Below are 20,174 nucleotides of genomic sequence, written 5' to 3' on the forward strand. Positions count from 1 at the left end.
CCTCGTCAGCTGAGACCTAAGTGTGTGGGAGTTCTGGCTCCACTGTCCAGTGTGTCCAGGTCAATGAAGCGCCTGTAGGTGGACAATACGGCGAAATGTCAGAAGGGTTCAGTTGTGAAAGCTACAGTCCCGCGGGTAGGAGTTACTCCAGTACCGCGGGTAGGAGTTACTCCAGTCCCGCGGGTAGGAGTTACTCCAGTCCCGCGGGTAGGAGTTATTCCAGTCCCGCGGGTAGGAGTTATTCCCGGTTGGTGTAAGCTTAAGTCCCACAGGTAGGGGCTATTCCCGATTAGCGTAAAGCAGTGGTTTCAGACGCTAGTCGTCAAGACAGCATCAGGCAGTACAGGCCCTCAGAGATCCTGTGGACTGCGTGAGTATTCATCGCCCCTGCACTTGAAAGTCAATATGTGATTTCTTTGCTCAACCACCTTGACGGAATATTCTGAGAGGTCAAAGTGGAAGGGACGAGGAAGAGTGCATCAGGATTATTTGACTATTTTATGTTGTGTGATTATCTTTGTTCATTAGAATATGGTTGGGCACTGGTTGTAAATGTGTTGCTGTGGTGCCCAAACATCGTCCACTATGTCATGTTTAGATAGTTGCCCCCCCCGTCACATCGAACTCATTCCGAAGTGTGGAATTTCCTGGGTAACTCAGGTATGATAATGATTCACACATATAAACAACAGATTACACAGCCAGCCCAAAATAGGTTTAAAACATTTCTGTAACATCTTGAAGGATGCCAATACATTTTTGAAGTTACTGTACAAATATATACATTCAGGGAGAGGCTTTATTGGCCGGAACAGCTTTGCTTATCAGACTTTGAGATCAATGAGAGCCAAATGTCTTTACATGTTTAGTTTCACAGGCTACTGAATGAGAGGAAGCATTCACCAAAACGTCTGCAAAGGGGCAACTGCAATCGTTCGTAAAAACCTTCATGAACTCACCGGCTGAGACCAATTCATACAAGATTTGGATGTGTTGGGCTTTTCCTAAATCTTGTAAAGCAGGGTTTGATGCATATCAGTGAATCATTACATCCCTAATTAAAATGAACACATCAGAAAGATCAGTCATTATTCAGTTGTTTCGGGGAGGTCTTGAGGAAAAATATGAATTTGAGAAAATGCATTTAACATTAGAAAGGCCATGAGCATCAGAATGCCACAAAAACACATTAATTACTTAATACAGTGTCATTTCTATGTAGCCTGCTCGCAGATAAAAGAAAGTGATAGAAAAACTCGCCCCAAAACTCGGCCTGTTATTTTGTTCTACAAAATGCTTAACCTGGCTGCCTTTAACACATGTCATTCAATCACCTTGACTATGTGAGACTGCATCATAAGTCTGGGGTTTTTATGATAATAATTACTGGGTTCCAACTCGCATACCTTTAATTTTTCTAACAAACGAATACAACTCATTCATCATTTTTGTATACAAATGGCCTTCGGAAGCATAAACTAATGACCTGTTAAAACTCGGTATAACAAGTTCTGCTTGTGATATTAAGATTCTAGCAAGTGGCAGTGTGTTACAAACACATTTGTAGGAAAAATAATGGCTTTGACTTTCATAGTAATTAAAAAAAGGTAAATTAGTTTTGAGGCAACATTACACTCTCAGTTCTTCTATTGGTAGTTGGTGCTGGGTGAGGTCGACAGGCCAAAAGGCATCATACTGATGTGACATTAATTCAGACAGGGCACATCTTGTTTTTCAACTCATATCACAAAAGCCCTTTACAACACCTGTCTGTTTCTCAGCACACACTATGTGGCACAGGAGTTGGAAAATGGTCTGCAAATGCCACTGCAGTAAATCAGACAAATTAACTATGGTGCAGGACTGTAGTTGAGACATACCCCACACATACCCCACATATTACTCTTTTGCGACAGACTTAATTTGGGCTGAAACAATTGTCAATCCGTAGGTTAAGATGTCTCGAAAGATAAAACACATAACAAATAAGCCACACAACTGCAATAACAGTAACCACCCCAACATTGAATTAAACTAATTTATTCAGAACCTGAAAAGAAGCCTTCCCAGGTGGCGCAACAGTCTAAGATGCTCTGTTGTGGCATCTGGCTGACATACAGTATAGGTTCAAACCTGGTCTGTGCTGCTAGCGGTTGTGAAGCCCCATGTGAAGCATGGATTTCCTGGACTCACTGCACCCTGGCGACTGCCTCAGGCGGTGCGTAAGCTCGCAAAGCCAACATAGTTTGTGGGATGAGAGAACAGGCCCTAAGACGGGTTTGCCAGCGCAACTGCCTGTTTGGACGAGCATTGTGGAAAAAAGGAGAAAGACTTGGAACGGATGCTGAGGAGGAGGCGTGTCATGATCATTAGCTCTCCCGAATTCATTGGGAGTTTGAGATGAGAGAGGGCAGTAGATACTATAAAAAAATTTGGGTGACGGAGAAATGGGGGGGGGGGGGGGGGGGGGGTTAGGTTAATATATAACATTTTAATAATCTGAATACACAATTCAAAGCTTTAAAATGAAATACAATTTAAATTAAAAAAATTATGGGTTCAACTCGCTGCTATTCAAGCTTTTCCAGGAAAACCTTAATTGCAGTTGTGGCTCTGTAATCGGCACAAACACATTGTATTCCGACTGCAGGCGATAATGGCTTGGTAACCTTCGCCGATATCCTGCCTGTTGACACTATTCAGCTGCTGGCTGACATTCTGCACTTCAAAACGCTGCTTGATAAAACTTTCGATAACTTACGTTATCAACTAGTTCCCCTTAATTTTCCCATGAACTCAGAACCCTCTCGTCCACCCCAGAGGAGCTTTCCAATTAGCCTGATGTGGAGTCTCCCCACCCCACCAGTGGGACCCCAGAGAACCAACCTTGCCCCTCGGCTCCCAGAAGAACCCCCCTGGAAGTGACAGTCCCCCAGCATTGTCCTCTATCTCTTCTGCCTTCCCCTGACACTTCACCTCAGGCACTCAGCTCACTAATGGGCCTTCCCTCCCTCCCTCCCTCCCTCCCTCCCTCCCGCCTGGGATCGGGACAGACTGGCCCCTGGTTTATCAGCGGCCAAGTCACCAGGGCCCACAGTTCCAGACAGTGGACTGACTTCTCCACTCTGCAGCACAGTAGGTGGGTGTTTATGTGACCCCATTATACATTTGCACACACATACCCAGAAATACACACACCCACATCCACATCCTGACGAGACAGCAATCCACGTTTCACAGAGAAACCAAAATGTATCACTTGGGAGTCGTTTGAGGCATTATCTGAGCGGCACATGATCAGAAAGAGTGCTGTGGTGCCCGTGAGGAACAACGTTAATATGGGTTATGGGGGGAATTCCTATTAGCATTAATATATTTGTTCTAATCATTCAGTGTTTCTTTGGCTTTCGGAGTGTGGGGTAAAAGCTCATTTGTCAACAGACAGTAATACTCCCAGCTGCTGGGAGATTAGCCACCACGGAAATAAGCAACCTCGGAAAACAAGCAGAGGAGGGAGGTAGAGAGAGAGCAAGACAGGAGAGAGAAAAGAAAACCGGTCAGGCACAGTGGTACGTGAAGGGCAGAAACTCAGCGAGCAGGTGCGTAGGTAATTTAAAGACCTCTCCATTACCATTTCATTTAGCCCAGAGTAATTGACTTTGACACTGTCAGGATTGTGTGTGCCACAAACATCTGTCTCGTCACCTTACAGCACACGTTCAATTGGAGTGGGTGGTTACAGCCGATAAGAGAAGCTACCTACAGTAACCAAATACAGACGCTTCTTATACATATGATTACAATTCCAACCCCCCCCGCGAGGCATCGATTAAAGTCCCAGCAGACGTGTGAACAGACGACCAGGCAGCGCTCGTCATTGTCCAGTGAAATCAGTGATTAGCAACCTGCTTATTTATAACAAACACAGACAACAATTTGAATAAGTACCTCAACCTCTCATTCCCTACCCTTTAAATGTCTTTATTTAAGAACATTCACCCTCTGTGGCGTACACGCGGAAAGGTGCCAACGGGCCTCACCTGTGTGTGGGGGGCCAGGCGCACACAAACCCCTCCCGTCTCCACACCCTCGCCCTGCTCTGAGGGGTTGAGGTGGCGGCTGAAGCGGGGCAGGGGGATGCCCGGGCGGCTGTCAGGCAGGAACATGTTGGCCGGGGCCGGGATGATAAAAGCATTGGTGACTGGACCTGTTGGTGTCAGAAGAGGGAGGGAGGGAGGGAGGGGTGGGAGGGAGGGAGAGGGGGAGAGAGATGCATTAAGAAACGGTGGAAGGTAGAGCAAGCCGAGATGAGCGGGTGAGGTACGGTGGAAGTTCACAGCAGGATTACAGGAAGAACCGAAGAAAGGAGGGAGGGAGGCGATGAACGAGAGGGAATGAACGAGACCACCCTCAGGGTGCCCCGCACAGTTATTTGGCGAAGACAGTTTCTACCCCAGCCTGTTCACATCCGCCCGGAACCCAAGCACGGTCAGAGTTTTACAAGAGGCTTTGAACAGTGGCAGTGATGCTGAGGACGTACCCGGAAAACATCTCATCTCCCATTAAAAGCTTAGAGAACACACTCACCCTTTGCTTTGAGTTCTTGGTTTGAAATAAATAATAAAAAAACCAAGATGCACACAGACATCTTGCAGAGATCCAGATTAAACAGATATGACATTCTGTAGACATTCTGACCAGACGGAAAGCATTTCGACTTGTAGTTTTCTCCTACAATCATACAAACAGCAAGCCGCCTACATGATGAACCTTGACATGAAAGTTGAAGGGCTTCTAAGGAATCTCAGCAGCCCACCACTGACCTGCACACCTCAACAGCCTGAAGGGAGTAAGATGAAAGTATAGAGAGGGGAATCAAGGACTAGAACCGGCAATCTCTAGTCAGCCTAAAAACCCCACTGACCTTCCTTAGTTACTTATTCATTACTTATTCAACGCTGAGCTTGGCTTTCGAAAACGACGAGAATAACTTTCAGACAAAATCCATTGCCCTTCATATATATACATAGTTTTCTTTTTCTTTTTACGATGCCAACACTTGCAGTTTAGTGCTGTTCAACTTTTGAACTCAAAGGACAATCTTTTATTTGTCCATTACTGTCAGTCTTCCACAAGCAGACATCAAATCATCCAAATTGCCCATCTGTCCCATAGGATAGAGCAGTTTTTCCCGGGGTGTTGGCAGCTGTACCGGGAGGGGTGTCCAGCAGGGGTCAGCGAGGTGTGTTCTGTGTGCAAGCGAACAGGGCGTTACTTCACAATAAACAAATAGAGGGAGTTCAAATACAGTGGGGGCTCTGACTCTCTATGGTGAGACAGCCATCTTATCTCAGAGTAAATAATTGTGCTCATACAGTAACACATCTTTCACATCAGAAAATGAGGGGAAAAGCCCAGGGTCGAATAGAGGAGCAATATCCTAAGCCATAGTGGATCATATGTAGTCAGTATGATAGACCAGGTTGATTTATTATGAAAAGACCAGAATTAATTAAATCAATACATCCAATCAATTATTGTGAATTAGTATCAAGGTAACACAACATCATGTACACACAGTATTCAGTTATGAAAACGTGTTTTTTTACATATTTAGACATATGGATATTTAATATAAATTTTAACAATACTGAGGGATTCAAGTAATATAACTAAACAAGTAAAACAAAAGAAAACACGTTTTAAAACTTTCTGTAAAATCTAATAAAATAAACATGCAATGTCTGGTGAGGAATAAATTAAGACACCCCCACATTCTGTCCCACTTAAAATGGCTGAAATCACACATAGGTGTATCACATCAGGTGCACATGATTAGAACATTGTTACTCAGCATTTTGAAGGAGGCGTGCCCTATTTAAACCTCAGTCCTGACTGTTGACGTGAGAGTGAACACCATGGTGGGATCGAAAGACCTGAGGCCTTCAGAAAGAAGATTGTTGCAGCTTATGAGTCCGGTAAGGGATTTAAAAAGATCTCAAAAGAGTTTGAAATCAGCCATTCCACTGTCCGGAAAATAGTGTACAAGTGAAGGACATTCAAAACAACTGCCAACATGCCCAGGTCTGGCCGCCCAAGCAAGTTCACCCCGAGAGCAGACCACAAGATGCTAAAAGAAGTCTCCAAAAACCCTAAAATGTCATCACGGGACCTACAGCAGGCTCTGGCGACTGTTGATGTGAAAGTGCATGCCTCTACAATCAGAAAGAGACTGCAAAAGTTGAATCTTCGCGGGAGGTGTGCAAGGAGGAAACCTTTACTCTCCAAGAGAAACACTAAGGCCAGACTGAAGTTTGCCAGAGAGAACGTAGACAAAGAACAGGACTTTTGGAATAATGTTCTTTGGACAGATGAGCCTAAAATTTTATTATTTAGACACCAGAACAGAGGATATGTTTGACGCACACCAAATACAGCGTTCCAGGAAAATAACCTCATAACAACTGTGAAGCATGGAGGTGTAAATGTCATGGTTTGGGGATGCTTTGCTGCAGCAGGATCTGGCCAGCTCACCATCATAGAATCCATCATTAATTCTACAGTGTATCAGAGGGTGCTTGAGCAACATGTGAGACCATCTGTAAGAAAATGAAAGCTGATGCGGACACTGCAACATGACAATGACCCTAAACATACCAGTAAATCCACCAAGGACTGGCTGAAAACTAAGAAATGGAGAGTCCTGGAATGGCCCAGTCAAAGCCCAGATCTTAATCCCATTGAGATGCTGTGGGGTGACTTGAAACGGGCTGTACATGCAAGAAACCCCTCAAACATCACACAGGTTAAAGCATTCTGCATTGAGGAGTGGGGCAAACTTTCCTCAGACCAATGTCAGAGACTGGTAGAGGGTTACAAGAAGCGTCTCACTGAAGTTATTTCTGCCAAAGGGGGTAACGCCAGGTATTAGGGGGTAACGCCAGGTATCAGGGGGTAACGCTAGGTATCAGGGGGTAACGCTAGGTATCAGGGGGTAACGCTAGGTATCAGGGGGTAACGCTAGGTATCAGGGGGTAACGCTAGGTATCAGGGGGTAACGCTAGGTATCAGGGGGTAACGCTAGGTATCAGGGGGTAACACTAGGTATCAGGGGGTAACACTAGGTATTAGGGGGTAGGGTGTCCTAACTTTTTCCTCAGTTAGAATATGCATTTATGTTGATGTCTTTTGTTTAATGAGTAAAACAATGTTTTATTTTGCTGTTTACCTGCAATTAGATCACTTTCTTTTCCAGAGATAAATAAAACAAGATTAGACATCGATATGTGAACATTTCTTAATGAATAACTGAATATTTAATGTGGTGTCCTAATTTTTTCACATGACAGTATGCTCTTCTAGGAAACAGTGTATGGTAGACCATCTTGTTTTCTTGTTACCTTAATAAACCTATTTAATTCCACTGGTACACAACAGTGACCATTGCTTGCATGGGTACTATACTGGACCTATAGAAGTTAATGCCCTTACCTAAAAATAAATAATATACTATTCATTAGGGTTTTGAGTAAGACAGAACACCACAAGAATACATTTGAATACCTCTATTTTCACCAGGTTATCAACAGATCATCAACATCCAATTGGAACATCTCTCGCCTCAGTATTCTGTTAACATTAATCAGCGCTGCTTCTCAGTGGAGAACACACTATGAGCGATATACATCCATTATTTCTGTGGTGCAGAGCAAGAGGAGACTAATCTAAAAGATCTGTCAAGTTGAAGACTAGGCAATAGTTCAAATATTCCACATGAAAGATCTGGCATGCTCATCTCTTAAAAATGTAGAAGTGTTTTGTGGCTGTAGTACAGAAGTAATCATACGTTGTTGGAAATGTTTTCAGCCATTCTAACTTTGAAGAAACAATTTTTGGCAATATTAAAATCAGTCTCCATCTATCCTTTATATATCAAATCATCATTTAACTTCCTGAGGTTAGACAGAGTGTGTGGAGAGAAAGAAGCAGGAAATAAGAAATAATAGCCAAAGACACAAAAAGGGGAAATAGTAGGTGGTCAGACAGAGATACGGAAAAGAAAGAAAATCATAAAACCGGGGGGGATGAATGCAGCCTGTTGCCTCAAACGGCATTGTATAGGGAAATGCAAATTAACTTCCTGCCTCATCAAAAATGCCAAAATACAGCCCCAAAATGTAATGCTGATGTAGGGATATGTGTCGTTGTAGTTGGCCGTGGTTTCAGCGTTGAAGCGCTGCTTTCGAGTAGACAAAGCACTCACGATCAAATGAAAACTTGATGAAAACAAAGGTTGCCTTGGTATGCCCATGCGGTCTAATTAACAGGTCCTGTCTAGTTAGCATCTTAGACTGAAAACCAACACCAGTGAGGAATGTGTGGTGCAGCAGAATGAGGAGATCTTGTTGAGGAAGCATGTACACTCGCTGACACACATCATTCTAAATCTTTGGAGGGCAGATAAAATACACAATGGAAAGCGCTCCAGGATTTATGCCGGATGTTAAGCCTTTCAGGACTGTCGTTTCTGAATATCGACTTTCTCAATGCCTGTCAAAACAATGCCAAAATGTATAACAACCCCAGCCGGCTTCTCCTGGTCAAAATGGCAATTATGAGTGTATGTGGTAAAGCAAACCAATCTTTCGGGTACAACCACTTTCATAAATGTGATTATATTCTGAAAAAGAGTAAAACATTTGTCACATCCCCCTAACTAAGGCGGTTACACAATATCACCCAAAGTAACAAAACAGTAATCATCATGGACATAACCACAACCTATTTTTTGTATTCATGTTTTACCACCAGGAACCTCACCTCAGTCCCCTTTCCAACACGAGGTATGGCACTTGCTCAGCACCAGTATATGATGGAATCTGTACCAGCTGAAGAGAAATCCAATAGATGTTGAATGTTCAGCACGACAATTTCCAGAGGAAATCGAACCCTGGACAAATAGACGGATGGCTGTCTGTGACCTGCATTTATCATAGTGACATCCAGGGGGCGGCGAACAGGAAAGATCACACCAGTAGTGTATCTGGCGAACACTCTGAAGAGGATCCGAGACAGACAATCTCAGTATTGGATCGGGGAAGGGTCTTATCCTCACCTTTACACAGTAATCAAACTTCCCAGCGAAGCCTTTGCCTCGTCTGACTCCTCCTGTACTGACCTCCAAGTACTCCACAAATCAGAGTAGTACCACAATCGATTTGGGCCAGACGGATATTTTCCCACATTGATTCAGATCCCTGAGTCTCCACGGCAAAGATAATTTATTTATTTTCCTTCAGTGCTTTCTCCTTTGCTCTAGCCACCAACACTCCTCAAAACCACTATTAATGAGTCATAGTCATGATCAGTTAGCTGCGGGCAAAGACAAGGAACAGTAGGCGGAGGCCTGATGAAACTGCTCCGGGGAACTCACAGACAGACATACACACACACAGCGACAGACACACACAGACACACACACAGACACACACAGACAGACACAGACAGACACAGACACAGACAGACACAGACACAGACAGACAGACACAGACAGACACAGACAGACACAGACAGACACAGACAGACACAGACAGACGACACAAGCCCACGCGCACAAGCGAGCACACAAAAACACACGCACCAATCTGAGTCAGATATTGGCACAACAACATTGCGCTATAGGGCTTGGCTGTTGTAAACCATATTCTACTATTCCCAATGCTTCTCCATTCAACAAACATCTCTCTTTAAACCCTTTCAAAACACATGCCATGACTAAGACCGTTTGTAGATATGCCAAAACCTTCAGGCATTTCATGTTTTGTTAAGAATTTGATGCCTTACATACCAACTGTCTTTCTGCAATGTCCCATTTCTTAACTAGAAGCATCCCCTTGATTCTTCTTAAACATATGCCATGGCCAAAGAATAAACAGACTGAAGTGGCCTTCACATTCTTTTGAATGACTCAACTAATTATTTATCCTCAACCTACCTTTTCCTCCAAACAGTAAAGTGCTAAGAGGCGTCAAATTGTAGTTTAATAGAAATATCGGAAGGTATTTTTATTAGATTTGGTTCATAAATAGTGGTACCAAAAATTTTGACTTTCTGTGTAAAGTTCTTAATATATTAATGCTTTTGTTTCTTTAACAATTTGTACTTAAATTGAAGATTTACAGATTATTTAAGATAATAAATGTTTTTTAATAAAAAAAATGTTTTGTTGCTAATATTTTTTACTTCTAATCTTTACCATGCACCCATTTTCATACAGATAATTATGTACGGCACTTGAACTGGTTACCACAGTATATTTAAACAAAATAACCTCAACAAATAAAAAAGGGGACAAAAGGGAGGAATGGAAGGGAAGCACAGAGGTAGTGAAAGAGAGGCTATGGGAATGGAGACAGTGTGCAGGTTTATGACTGTGTGTTTAAATCAATGGCTTTACAGAGCCAGGCTGGTTGGAGACGCGGCAGTGGGACAGTGGCCCCCTTCACTTCCATCTACATGATTGAAAATTCATTGAGGAAAGTCGCCAAGGGAATTCTGAGTGGGGTACTATATCTTCTGGACAAAAGGGCAATACCGCCCTGTTACTCACCAAACAATTCATGTAAACCTTTAATAGGCTACCTATATAGTCATGTAAAAAAGTAAACCACTCTGAATTTTGTTTGTGTGTGTGTGTATACAAATACACACACACATACATATATGTATATGTATGTGTATATGTATATATATCTATATATGTACACACACACACACACACACACACACACACACACACACACACACACACATACACACACACACACACACATACACATACACATACATATACACATACATATACACATACATATACACATACATATACATATATACATATACATATATACATATACATATATACATATATACATATATACATATACACATATACATATATACATATACATATACACATATACATATACACATATACATATATACATATACATATACACATATACATATACATATACATATATATATACATACATATACATACATACACATACATATACATACATATACATACATATACATACATATACATACATATACATATACATATACATATACATATACATATACATATACATATACATATACATATACATATACATATACATACACATATATATATATATATATATGCTGTTTTCCTTTTCCCACTAAAGCCTAAGCTTTTGAGGGCGACGGTAACGATGATTTGTGGGCGACAGTGGTCATTGTGTTCAGTGGATGGCTGGTTGAAGCCTGGGGTGGCGTGGTCATGACAAGACTGTTACATATGCAGTTAAACCAAACAGAAATGCAATTTCCTTAGGCAAGAAAGTTAGTGAACCCCTACATTTACAATCACGTGAACTTGCAAAATTTCTAATCAGGTACACCAAAACACGGAGTAAATGGGAGGGTCCAGCCTGCAATAAAGATTAGACCAAGGCAACCTTTGTTTGGTCTAAACCACACGAGTATGTGGTGACACAACAGGCCAACATCAGAAGACTTATCCAAGGCCAGGTGAGATAAGGTGACAAGACACTAGGGACAAAGCCCAGACTATGTGGAAGGTCAGAAAGGAAGAAGCTTCTGTTCTCAAAAAAGAATATCAAGACACGACAGACATTGGCCAGACAACACCTGGGTCAAAACCAACAATGTGCTACGGACTGTAAAATGTTCTCTGGACAGATAAGTCAAAGGAGTTGTTGTTTGGACCTTAATGCCCAGCACCATTTTTGTCTTGAAAGAGAAGAGACCATAAAACATGGAGTCTGACCAAACATGGATCTTGCAAAGAAACCTACGACAGAATGTCTTCTCAAAATGCTTCTGGGACAGTTGATGCGGGCTGTTTACTCAAGACAACCCTCAACCATGACACTGTCAAATCAGTAAAGTAAAGGCAAAAAATTCCTCCCAGTTGATGTTAAAGACAGACAGTTGATAGACAGTTACAAGAAACTTCATGAAGTTAGTTTAAAAAGCAGGGGCGATTCCAGCTTTGAAGATTTTTTGTTTCGTTTTACTTTTTCACACGACTATAGCTTTAATAACCTACTCTATTGGAAAATATGCAGAAATGTATAAAAAGTGTACACTTTAAAATGTCAATCAAGCCACAGTTTTAATAGACAATTATAAATGTTTTGGTTGCGGACAATCCTAAATAGCATTATGCTACATTGACATAGCCCTAAAACCTTAGTGTAAGCGGTCTTACCTAGCAGTGCTTAGCTTTTACAAAATGTTCTCAACCAGAAACTATTAACGTGCTTACAGTAGTGGAAGTAGGCCTTGGCAACCTCTGTCAGTTCAGCTTATCAGGGTGGCTACAGGAAGACGAAAGGTGAAAAGAGTCACCAGCTTGTCAAAGCATTCATCGTTGGTCCCACTTAAAATCTTTACATCAGCAGCTAAATTGAAAAGTGAGCGAGGGGAGCTGTAATTCCTCATCAGCGCACCCAGATTGCAGCCAGAGCCAGCGGAGGGAGGTTAAAACGGAAAGGAACATGGTGGGTGTTGATTTATTGCTCCCCTGACGTGGGCTCATAGCGGGCAACCCTTAACCGTTAAATCGCATGGCATACCAAATCCCCTTTCAAAAGGAGAATTTTGCTTAGGAAAGGCATGGCCATATGCAGTCTGCAACTCTGCATGGCATTTCACTCTGAAAGCATAGACACAAAACTATTCAGTTGAGCGCGTTTGTTTGACTCAGCCTGCTCCCCTCGTCTTTGACCTGTCACTTTGAGGAGTTGCATTCAGACACTTCTCCCTGGGCCCCTGAGATTAAATTCCATTGGTTAACCTCAGAGGTCGATCACAGAGGCTGCATTACCGATTCCCTGATTGACAAACCACTTGGGATACATAAGAATTTGCTTCTATTAATGATTGAAGAGACATCGCTTCACTGATATTGACAGCAGTATTGACAAACCTTCAATTTAATTAAAAGTACTGTCCTCATTTACATAGTGTAGCAAAAACAAACATTACTAAGCAGAATTAATGAGTTACTGGGAGTGAACTGGAACGTGAAGGGTATGGAACAGAACATCTATTGTTTATCAATCATTACAAGGACTTTACAAAGCTTGGACAGGTGACTTTAAGGGGGGGTGGGGGTCACAACAATATTCATGCGATACTTAAGTGCCAATACAACATTTGTTGTGATTCTGTCCGCACTTGCAATTTTATCTTTACTGCAATATCATTCTAAGATTCTATAGAAATTTCATTTTCCTAATTCTTACAACCATATACCTGCAGCAGAACGACAAGAAAAGTTTTGCGCCGAAAAAGGAAGCGCCGAAAACACATTGGCTCACTATTAAAATAAGGAAAACAATATTGCAAAATTGTTTAAAAAATAATATGAGAAATTGAACTGTATTGAATTGTCCCCAGTAAATACAATCTTGGTAGTCAGTGTCATTTGTTGAATAATTTATGTTTGATTTAACATAAAACTGAGTGAAAGAGTCTACAGGTGAAGGGGCCAGAGTCTATATCCATAATAACAAATCGTGACCAGGTTGTCGATACGTCCTTGACCACAGAAGGCAGACACTATTCTTTCAAAATCTTCAAAAGTGAAAACACTGCTCTCTCAAACAAATTGTCAGTGGGAATACGGAATCTTCTGGTTCCGTCAGTGGGAATACGGAATCTTCTGGTTCCGTCTGGTGAGATTCAGCAGGCAACATTTCCACTGGATCGTTATTTACTTAGTCATCATGTTCTGCAGAAAACAAGATGAATCCATGAGCTATGAGAAAGTGAATACTGTATTATCAGAAGTCACGGGGCAGACGCAGTCTTCTGCTTTACAAGCTTTTCATTTGATGTGGTGTGCTAAATTGACATGCTTATCGAGTATGAAAGCCCAGATCAAACAAGTACATCTGCAGTACATCTTTTGTTTCATAGGATCACAGCTTTATGGCCCAACTGCTGTTTGTATTTTAGCCAACAAGGGAATTTAATTGAATTGCTCATTTTCATGATGAGAAACCTCAGGTGGGGCAGCTGCACAGAACCGAGCAAGACCCAGAGAAAGGATCGAGACGGGAGACAGAAAAGGAGTGAATGTCAACAAAGAAAAACGGAAAAATACCGGAATCATGCAATTGATCGAGTGAGTGAGTGAATGGACGAGCCACCCTCCCCCCGTAAACGAATAAGGGAACGCACCAATAAAAACAACAAGCTGCTGTTCATTTACCAGTGTATAGATATAAACCCGCAAACCGTAACAAAGTAGATCATGAATAATGCAAAAGAGCAGCGGGAGGGGAAGACCAGGGCGACGGTGCTCTTAATAAGCACACCTGGGTAAACAGTAAGCAATTCTGGTCTTCTCCTGCCGCGGTGCCTGTCCGTCCGCGCTATATCAACAAACACCCAGGCGGGCGGCGGTGTTACCGAGACGACGCGGCAATGGCGATAACTAGCAAACCGTCGTTGGAATCCCAGTCAACTGCTTCTCAATGTGGTTACAGGGAGATTGTGCTGTCTGCCATTCACGCATGATGAACCGCGCAAGTGGGGGGAAATACATTTTAAAAAGAAGGAAAAAAAAGAGAGGAAGAGAGTGAGCTGTATGAGCCATACCTGTATTGCACAACATCAGAGCGCCATGACCCTTTTAAAATGTAGTTTGTGTACGCCGTAACTGAGGAGAGTGTATTTATTTGCTGTTGCGGTAATAAGGGCTGGCTAATTATCTCGCACTCAATTACAGATATCGATCGCGGGGACTTGGCTCCCACTCTCAGAATTACACTAATGGTCCGAGCCCCTCCAATACATACTCATAAATTGTGCCTGCTGCCGGGCAGGGTCAGGGAGGCAGGGGTGCAGAGAAGTGGGGGGGGGGGAGCTGGATTAGTGTGCCAACACCCTGCAGGTACAGTGACGCGCAAAACATTTCATTTCATCAATGCTCACGGCGAATGCCACACAATTAGGGTCCAGGAGCTTCTGAAGATTATCTATACAATGATCACGATAATGATTTGGAGATTGAAAAATAATGAACGTTGCACTCGCTTTAGGACGAAATCCACCAGGCAGCGCATCCCCTTGAAAAACGTCACGTTCAGAGTACCGATGAGATGCGTGTCATGAGACAAGACTTGGAAAGGGTTTGTGCGCGTCGGGACTGACAGGAGCACACTTACCTGAATGACTGCCTCCAAAGGTATGTTTATGGGGCAAATCTGAAAACACAACATTTGGCCCACTGTAATGGCTTCATACATCTGTGGCTTGGGGTGGCACGGCCATCTGTTAAAAAGTAATTGCCACCTTTGATGGCAATGAATTGTCAGTCCCCACAACCGTAGCTCTGTCAGGCCAATCCCTCAGCTTTTGGGTTTCAACCAGGCATTAGTACAACCCGTCCTTCATGACCATTTTACATCATGACCATTTTTGGATGAGTCCTCATTGTAATGTCAGGCAAGTATGGTATGGCGGCTGAGTTACTGCCATAGAGCAGGCTAATGCCAGACAATGACTTTGACAAAAGGCAGATGTTCCCCTTTAGACCGCCTCAGCGTGCCAGCCTTGCTCACTCTGGGCTGAGAAAGAAAACGCAGCAGATTATGCCAAGGGCGTCTGTGTGAGAGGAGTACAATGCTGAGGTGTCCACTGGTACTTGAGTGTTAAAGCGAACTAATAGTCATTGGAGTTTTCTACCCTAGAGCCAATGTTGGGGCAGATCATCAAGGGGTTAGTTGGTGATTTTCGCAATGACTCACAAACCTCCCCAGAGTCAGATTAATTTTGAGGATTCCATCCTTACATGTGTGTCCAGTATGGAGGAAAGTTACAGGTAGGTTTACAAGCCAATGCTAACTAGCTAGATGTTCCCATCGATTTCCACTCAATGCACTAATGCTATATAGCAAAACCACAAATGCTAGATTGCAACTTCACCGAATGCTTGCTCAGCATCTGGCCGAGTAATCAATCACCAAAGTATGCACTTTGACCTTAGAAGTCTTTCAAGAAATGGCCTTTAATTGCGTGTTTTGAAGCTGAGAAACAATTCTTGAAGAAACACAGCAGTAATTTCAGTACCTGACAGAGAATAAAGCATTTTTGGTTAACAAAGATGCCAGTAATTCAGAAGAAGAACCGGACAGAAGTTAATTGATACCTGTCTACAGCCCTCTGTGAAGCAATGTGGCAGCTCGGTTATGGGTCTGGGTGTGCATTTCAGCCAACGGTATGGGGGATTTGAATTATCGCTTGAATTATGAATGCTTTGAGACCATACCATTGCCGAACAATTTTGACAAACGTAGTTAATGCAAATCCTGCAAGCAGATCGGTTCGCATTGTCTGCAGTCACTTTCGCTGGAAGATCAGCGTGCCTTATTAGGAGGTTGCACTCGCGCATCACAGGCCATGGACCCGCCGCTAAACCACCCCCACCAGGTGGATCTACTCCAGCCAACACTGGACTGTTCTCATCTGCACTAGCCCTCAGGACATTATGGATGTCATCAGGCTTGGAATTTTGTCATTTTAGGGGCAAGGCCATTTGGCCATCGGTGTCACAAAAATGTTTAGGGCACAAAGGCCATTGAGAAATAAGAGAATTTGGTGCTAAATAAACAAGCTGAACTGCTGTTAAGAAAAAAAACATGCATGACATAAAAACATACATTATACACTATTTTAACATCATATTTTGAATTATTACATATTATAACTGATATGGTTTTTCCACATAAAAAATTAAATGATCATGTTTTAATTCTTGAAATTACATCTATTGAATGTGAAGTTACGTAAAGGCTAGCTAGCCAGGTGGCTAACATTACCTCAGTTACCAAAAAGTCAACTGCAAAGTATCTTTTAACATCACAATCACCTACGCCTAAAAAACTTGTGTGCGTAGCAAGTCATTTTTGTTTTTTAATCTTTCCCTATCACAAATGCTGCCACATTGAGTTATGTCAAACCTAACGTTACTTCTCGGAGCTCTCAAAAAACATTCAGGTGTATTCTCTTCTTTGCATTAGAAACACCCAGTTCTGTTTGGGGCTCGCTCAAGAGAAAATTCTTGAGTCAGGCAGCTATTCTCCAAGTTCACCATGAACCCCAGAATATGAACAGGAGAAAGGAGGAAATGTGTGTGTTGAGTCCTGCCATTCGTCATATATGTTTTCTGTGAGGGAGGATGGAAGGAATACAGATTTGAAGACTACAGCCGTGAAATGGGAGTCCCGAACTTGTGAATAAACCTTTTTAAAGCCTGTAAGTCCCAAATGAAAAACAGCGTCTTATTCCTCTGCTGGTAAGAAAAATTGTACAAACAGAGACCGCAGGGGACAGCAAAAGCCAAAACACCCAGGTGAATCGAATATTAGTGAAAAAGCATCTTTAACAAATCTGCATGATGCATACAAGGGAATGGTCAAGAAAGCAAACGCAGCATTTAAGCCTCAATGTGCAGTGCTCTACATAAAATGTTTATACACACTAGCAACAAGAAACTAGCGCTGCACTAGAGGGCCTGGCAGCGTTTTGGCGCCTGACCCGGAAGGCCTATAAACTCACCGACAATATTGTTTACCTGGTAAATAACATGGCACTCCCTGTCAAACAAGTGCGGTAGCTGGTGATAGAGGAAGTGCTTCAGTGCCCAGGTGAGAAGATTTTTGGTTCATTATGAGAAAATTATTTGTACTTATTATTTTTTCCCTTGGAGCCAGAAGGATTACAGAACTAGTCTTTCTACATCACCGCTCATTCCACTTCAATACAAACTGAGCGAGACGTGGTCTTTAGACCTCAGGAACCACAAGAAGTACCTGTCGGAAAAGTGTCCCACAATACCACTGAAAGTATGTTGATACACTCACTGACATTTTTACCCATTTGCAACTTTTATTAAAAACATGACCTCGGACCCAAATCTGGCAGTCTCCATCACCTAAATATATTGTGAAGTTAAAAGACACTAGGGATGAAAATAAAGACAGACATTTTTCCAATGACTCCATGATCAGGCGGGCCTTCAGAGAGGGACAATAATCGCCTTTGCCCTCCCAGAACAGAGCTCGGGACACACGATTAGAGCTCGGGAGATTTACACAGAACCTGGCAAGGATATTCTGACAACTCAATTACAGGATGAACTCAGCCTCTTCGCAAGCTCCTTGTGGAAGACAGGGGGTGGACAGGGGACGGGACAATGGCTGGAGACCGGCACAGAGCCTCCCAGTTATAATTCAGCTCATGGAGCACAGACAGAGTCAGGGGAGAGAGACAGTTTAAATCTATTTAGAAATGCCTGGAGGTTGCGTTCACAGTTAATAATAATTGACTGTTGAGGGTGCATATTACATGCTGTTTATTTGCCGGATGTAAATACATTTAGACGCCAGTCTGTGGTTTTCTTACTGTTATTTCTAGCCAGTTGAATAGTGGCATTGGTTTTGTCAGCAGCATCATTATTTTCACTCAAGTTTACATTGTAATGTTTGGAGTAATAGCCTATGACTGAAGAACTGCATAGAAGAACAAGGTTGTTGAACTTTGTCATCTAATTATGGCTTTGTCATAAATCAGTTTAGCATGCTGTTTTATTAATTCAACGGGGAGGGCAGTATGTAGCACAGAAGCAGTGCATAATCACTTAACGAATACATTCCTAAAAGAACAAAAACTAACGTATAAACAGAAATGTTACATTCCCATAGTTACCTGCTGTTCTTGATTTGATGCAATGCTGAGAGAAGTTTAGTGATAGATTATATTCAGGGAGTTATTCATTACCAAATAACAGGCCGCAGGGCTAGGAGGTGTTCCCTGACAGCCCAATTTCTGTGACAGAGCTCTAAGGCTTTCCAGATATTGGCCACCAGTGAGAATTGTGCATATCCAGCTGTTGTGTGTTAAATGTGTGTTTTTGTGTCTGTAATAAACCCTGTAACATAAAAAAAACCTGGACAAACACAACACGACCACATCATCCTTCTCTTTAGACAGTCCGATGCCTGCAGAGGCCTAATTACAAACCCAACTGCCAAACTCAAAGGGGTTAAATAACACCACACACCAAGACTAAAAAGGCTTGAGATTGTACTGCCCCGACAAAGGTCAGACGAGGCCACGGCGCAATGTTTACATTTCCCACAGCCAGGAGAAATGTTTTCGATACAAGTTCCGTTGAACACCATTACTCCCTCCGTCTCCCTCCATCCAGCCAAAACCGACAGACAGCCAACCATTCCCAGTGGCTGAATGAACAGAAACATCCTATTAAAACAAAATGAGTTCGCAACCTTGCTCAGTGTTGCAATCCAATCCCAGTTCTCTAAAGGCACTTAATGAAAGGGAGTCTACCACTGCTCTGAGCGATGCTGTGGCCCGCCGAGGGGCCAACGACAGCACAAATGTAAAATACCATTTTGAAAAAAAGATGACTTTCGCAAGATCGTGAGAAATCTTTAAGAGGAGTTAATCTTTCACTATGAAACATTTATTCCTACTTTGTCTGCCGACCGGACAATAGATTTGGTAGTTGGATCCATGCAATGACACCTGACAAAAGGCAGCTGTAGACAGTATTCTATCAACTTGGAGGAAACCTGTTGGTCTACTAGGGAACAGACATCTCAACCACTTCACCTGGTAACAGAGAAGGTAAAAGATTGATTTCTTCCAAAATAAAAGAACATCTGAAGAGACCAGTCAGTGGTAGTTCCAGCTTACCTTTCTGGTTGATGCTTCGGATGCTCTGCTTGCTTTGGATGTCCCATAGTCGTATAGTCTCGTCGTGGGATCCTGAGAGGAGGAGAGTACCATCCATAGAAACAGACAGGCAGGTTACTAGGTTCCTGTGGAGACATGAAGATCACCAATTAAATGGCAATGTTTGCTGATCCATTTCTTCCTGTGTCTTTGGTCCACATTCAGTGCCACCTGCTGGACCAGGGAAGGTTTGGAAACACTCTGGGCCTGTCGATCAGTCAGTGGCTCAGGCTGTATTAATGCTATTAGAGACATCTAAGGAACTCAATAATTATATGTTTCTCTGTAATTTTAAGAACAAAAGCAATCTAAAACAATGAAAAATACAACTC

General features: G+C 42.5%; 1 protein-coding gene across 1 annotated transcript in view; it reads right to left on the reverse strand.

Moving 5' to 3' along the window:
- The window catches only part of wdr18 (WD repeat domain 18), a 67,863-nt gene that overhangs the window by 5,729 nt on the left and 41,960 nt on the right, over nucleotides 1-20,174 (reverse strand). The window contains exons 7-8 of the mRNA XM_029121596.2: nucleotides 19,804-19,928; nucleotides 4,041-4,207 (exon numbers count right to left, since the gene is read on the reverse strand). Of these exons, the coding sequence (XP_028977429.2) occupies nucleotides 4,041-4,207; nucleotides 19,804-19,928 (292 nt within the window). The remainder of the gene's footprint in view (nucleotides 1-4,040; nucleotides 4,208-19,803; nucleotides 19,929-20,174) is intronic.

This window comes from Esox lucius, chromosome 8 (assembly GCF_011004845.1).
Source record: "Esox lucius isolate fEsoLuc1 chromosome 8, fEsoLuc1.pri, whole genome shotgun sequence".
NCBI lineage: Eukaryota > Metazoa > Chordata > Actinopteri > Esociformes > Esocidae > Esox > Esox lucius.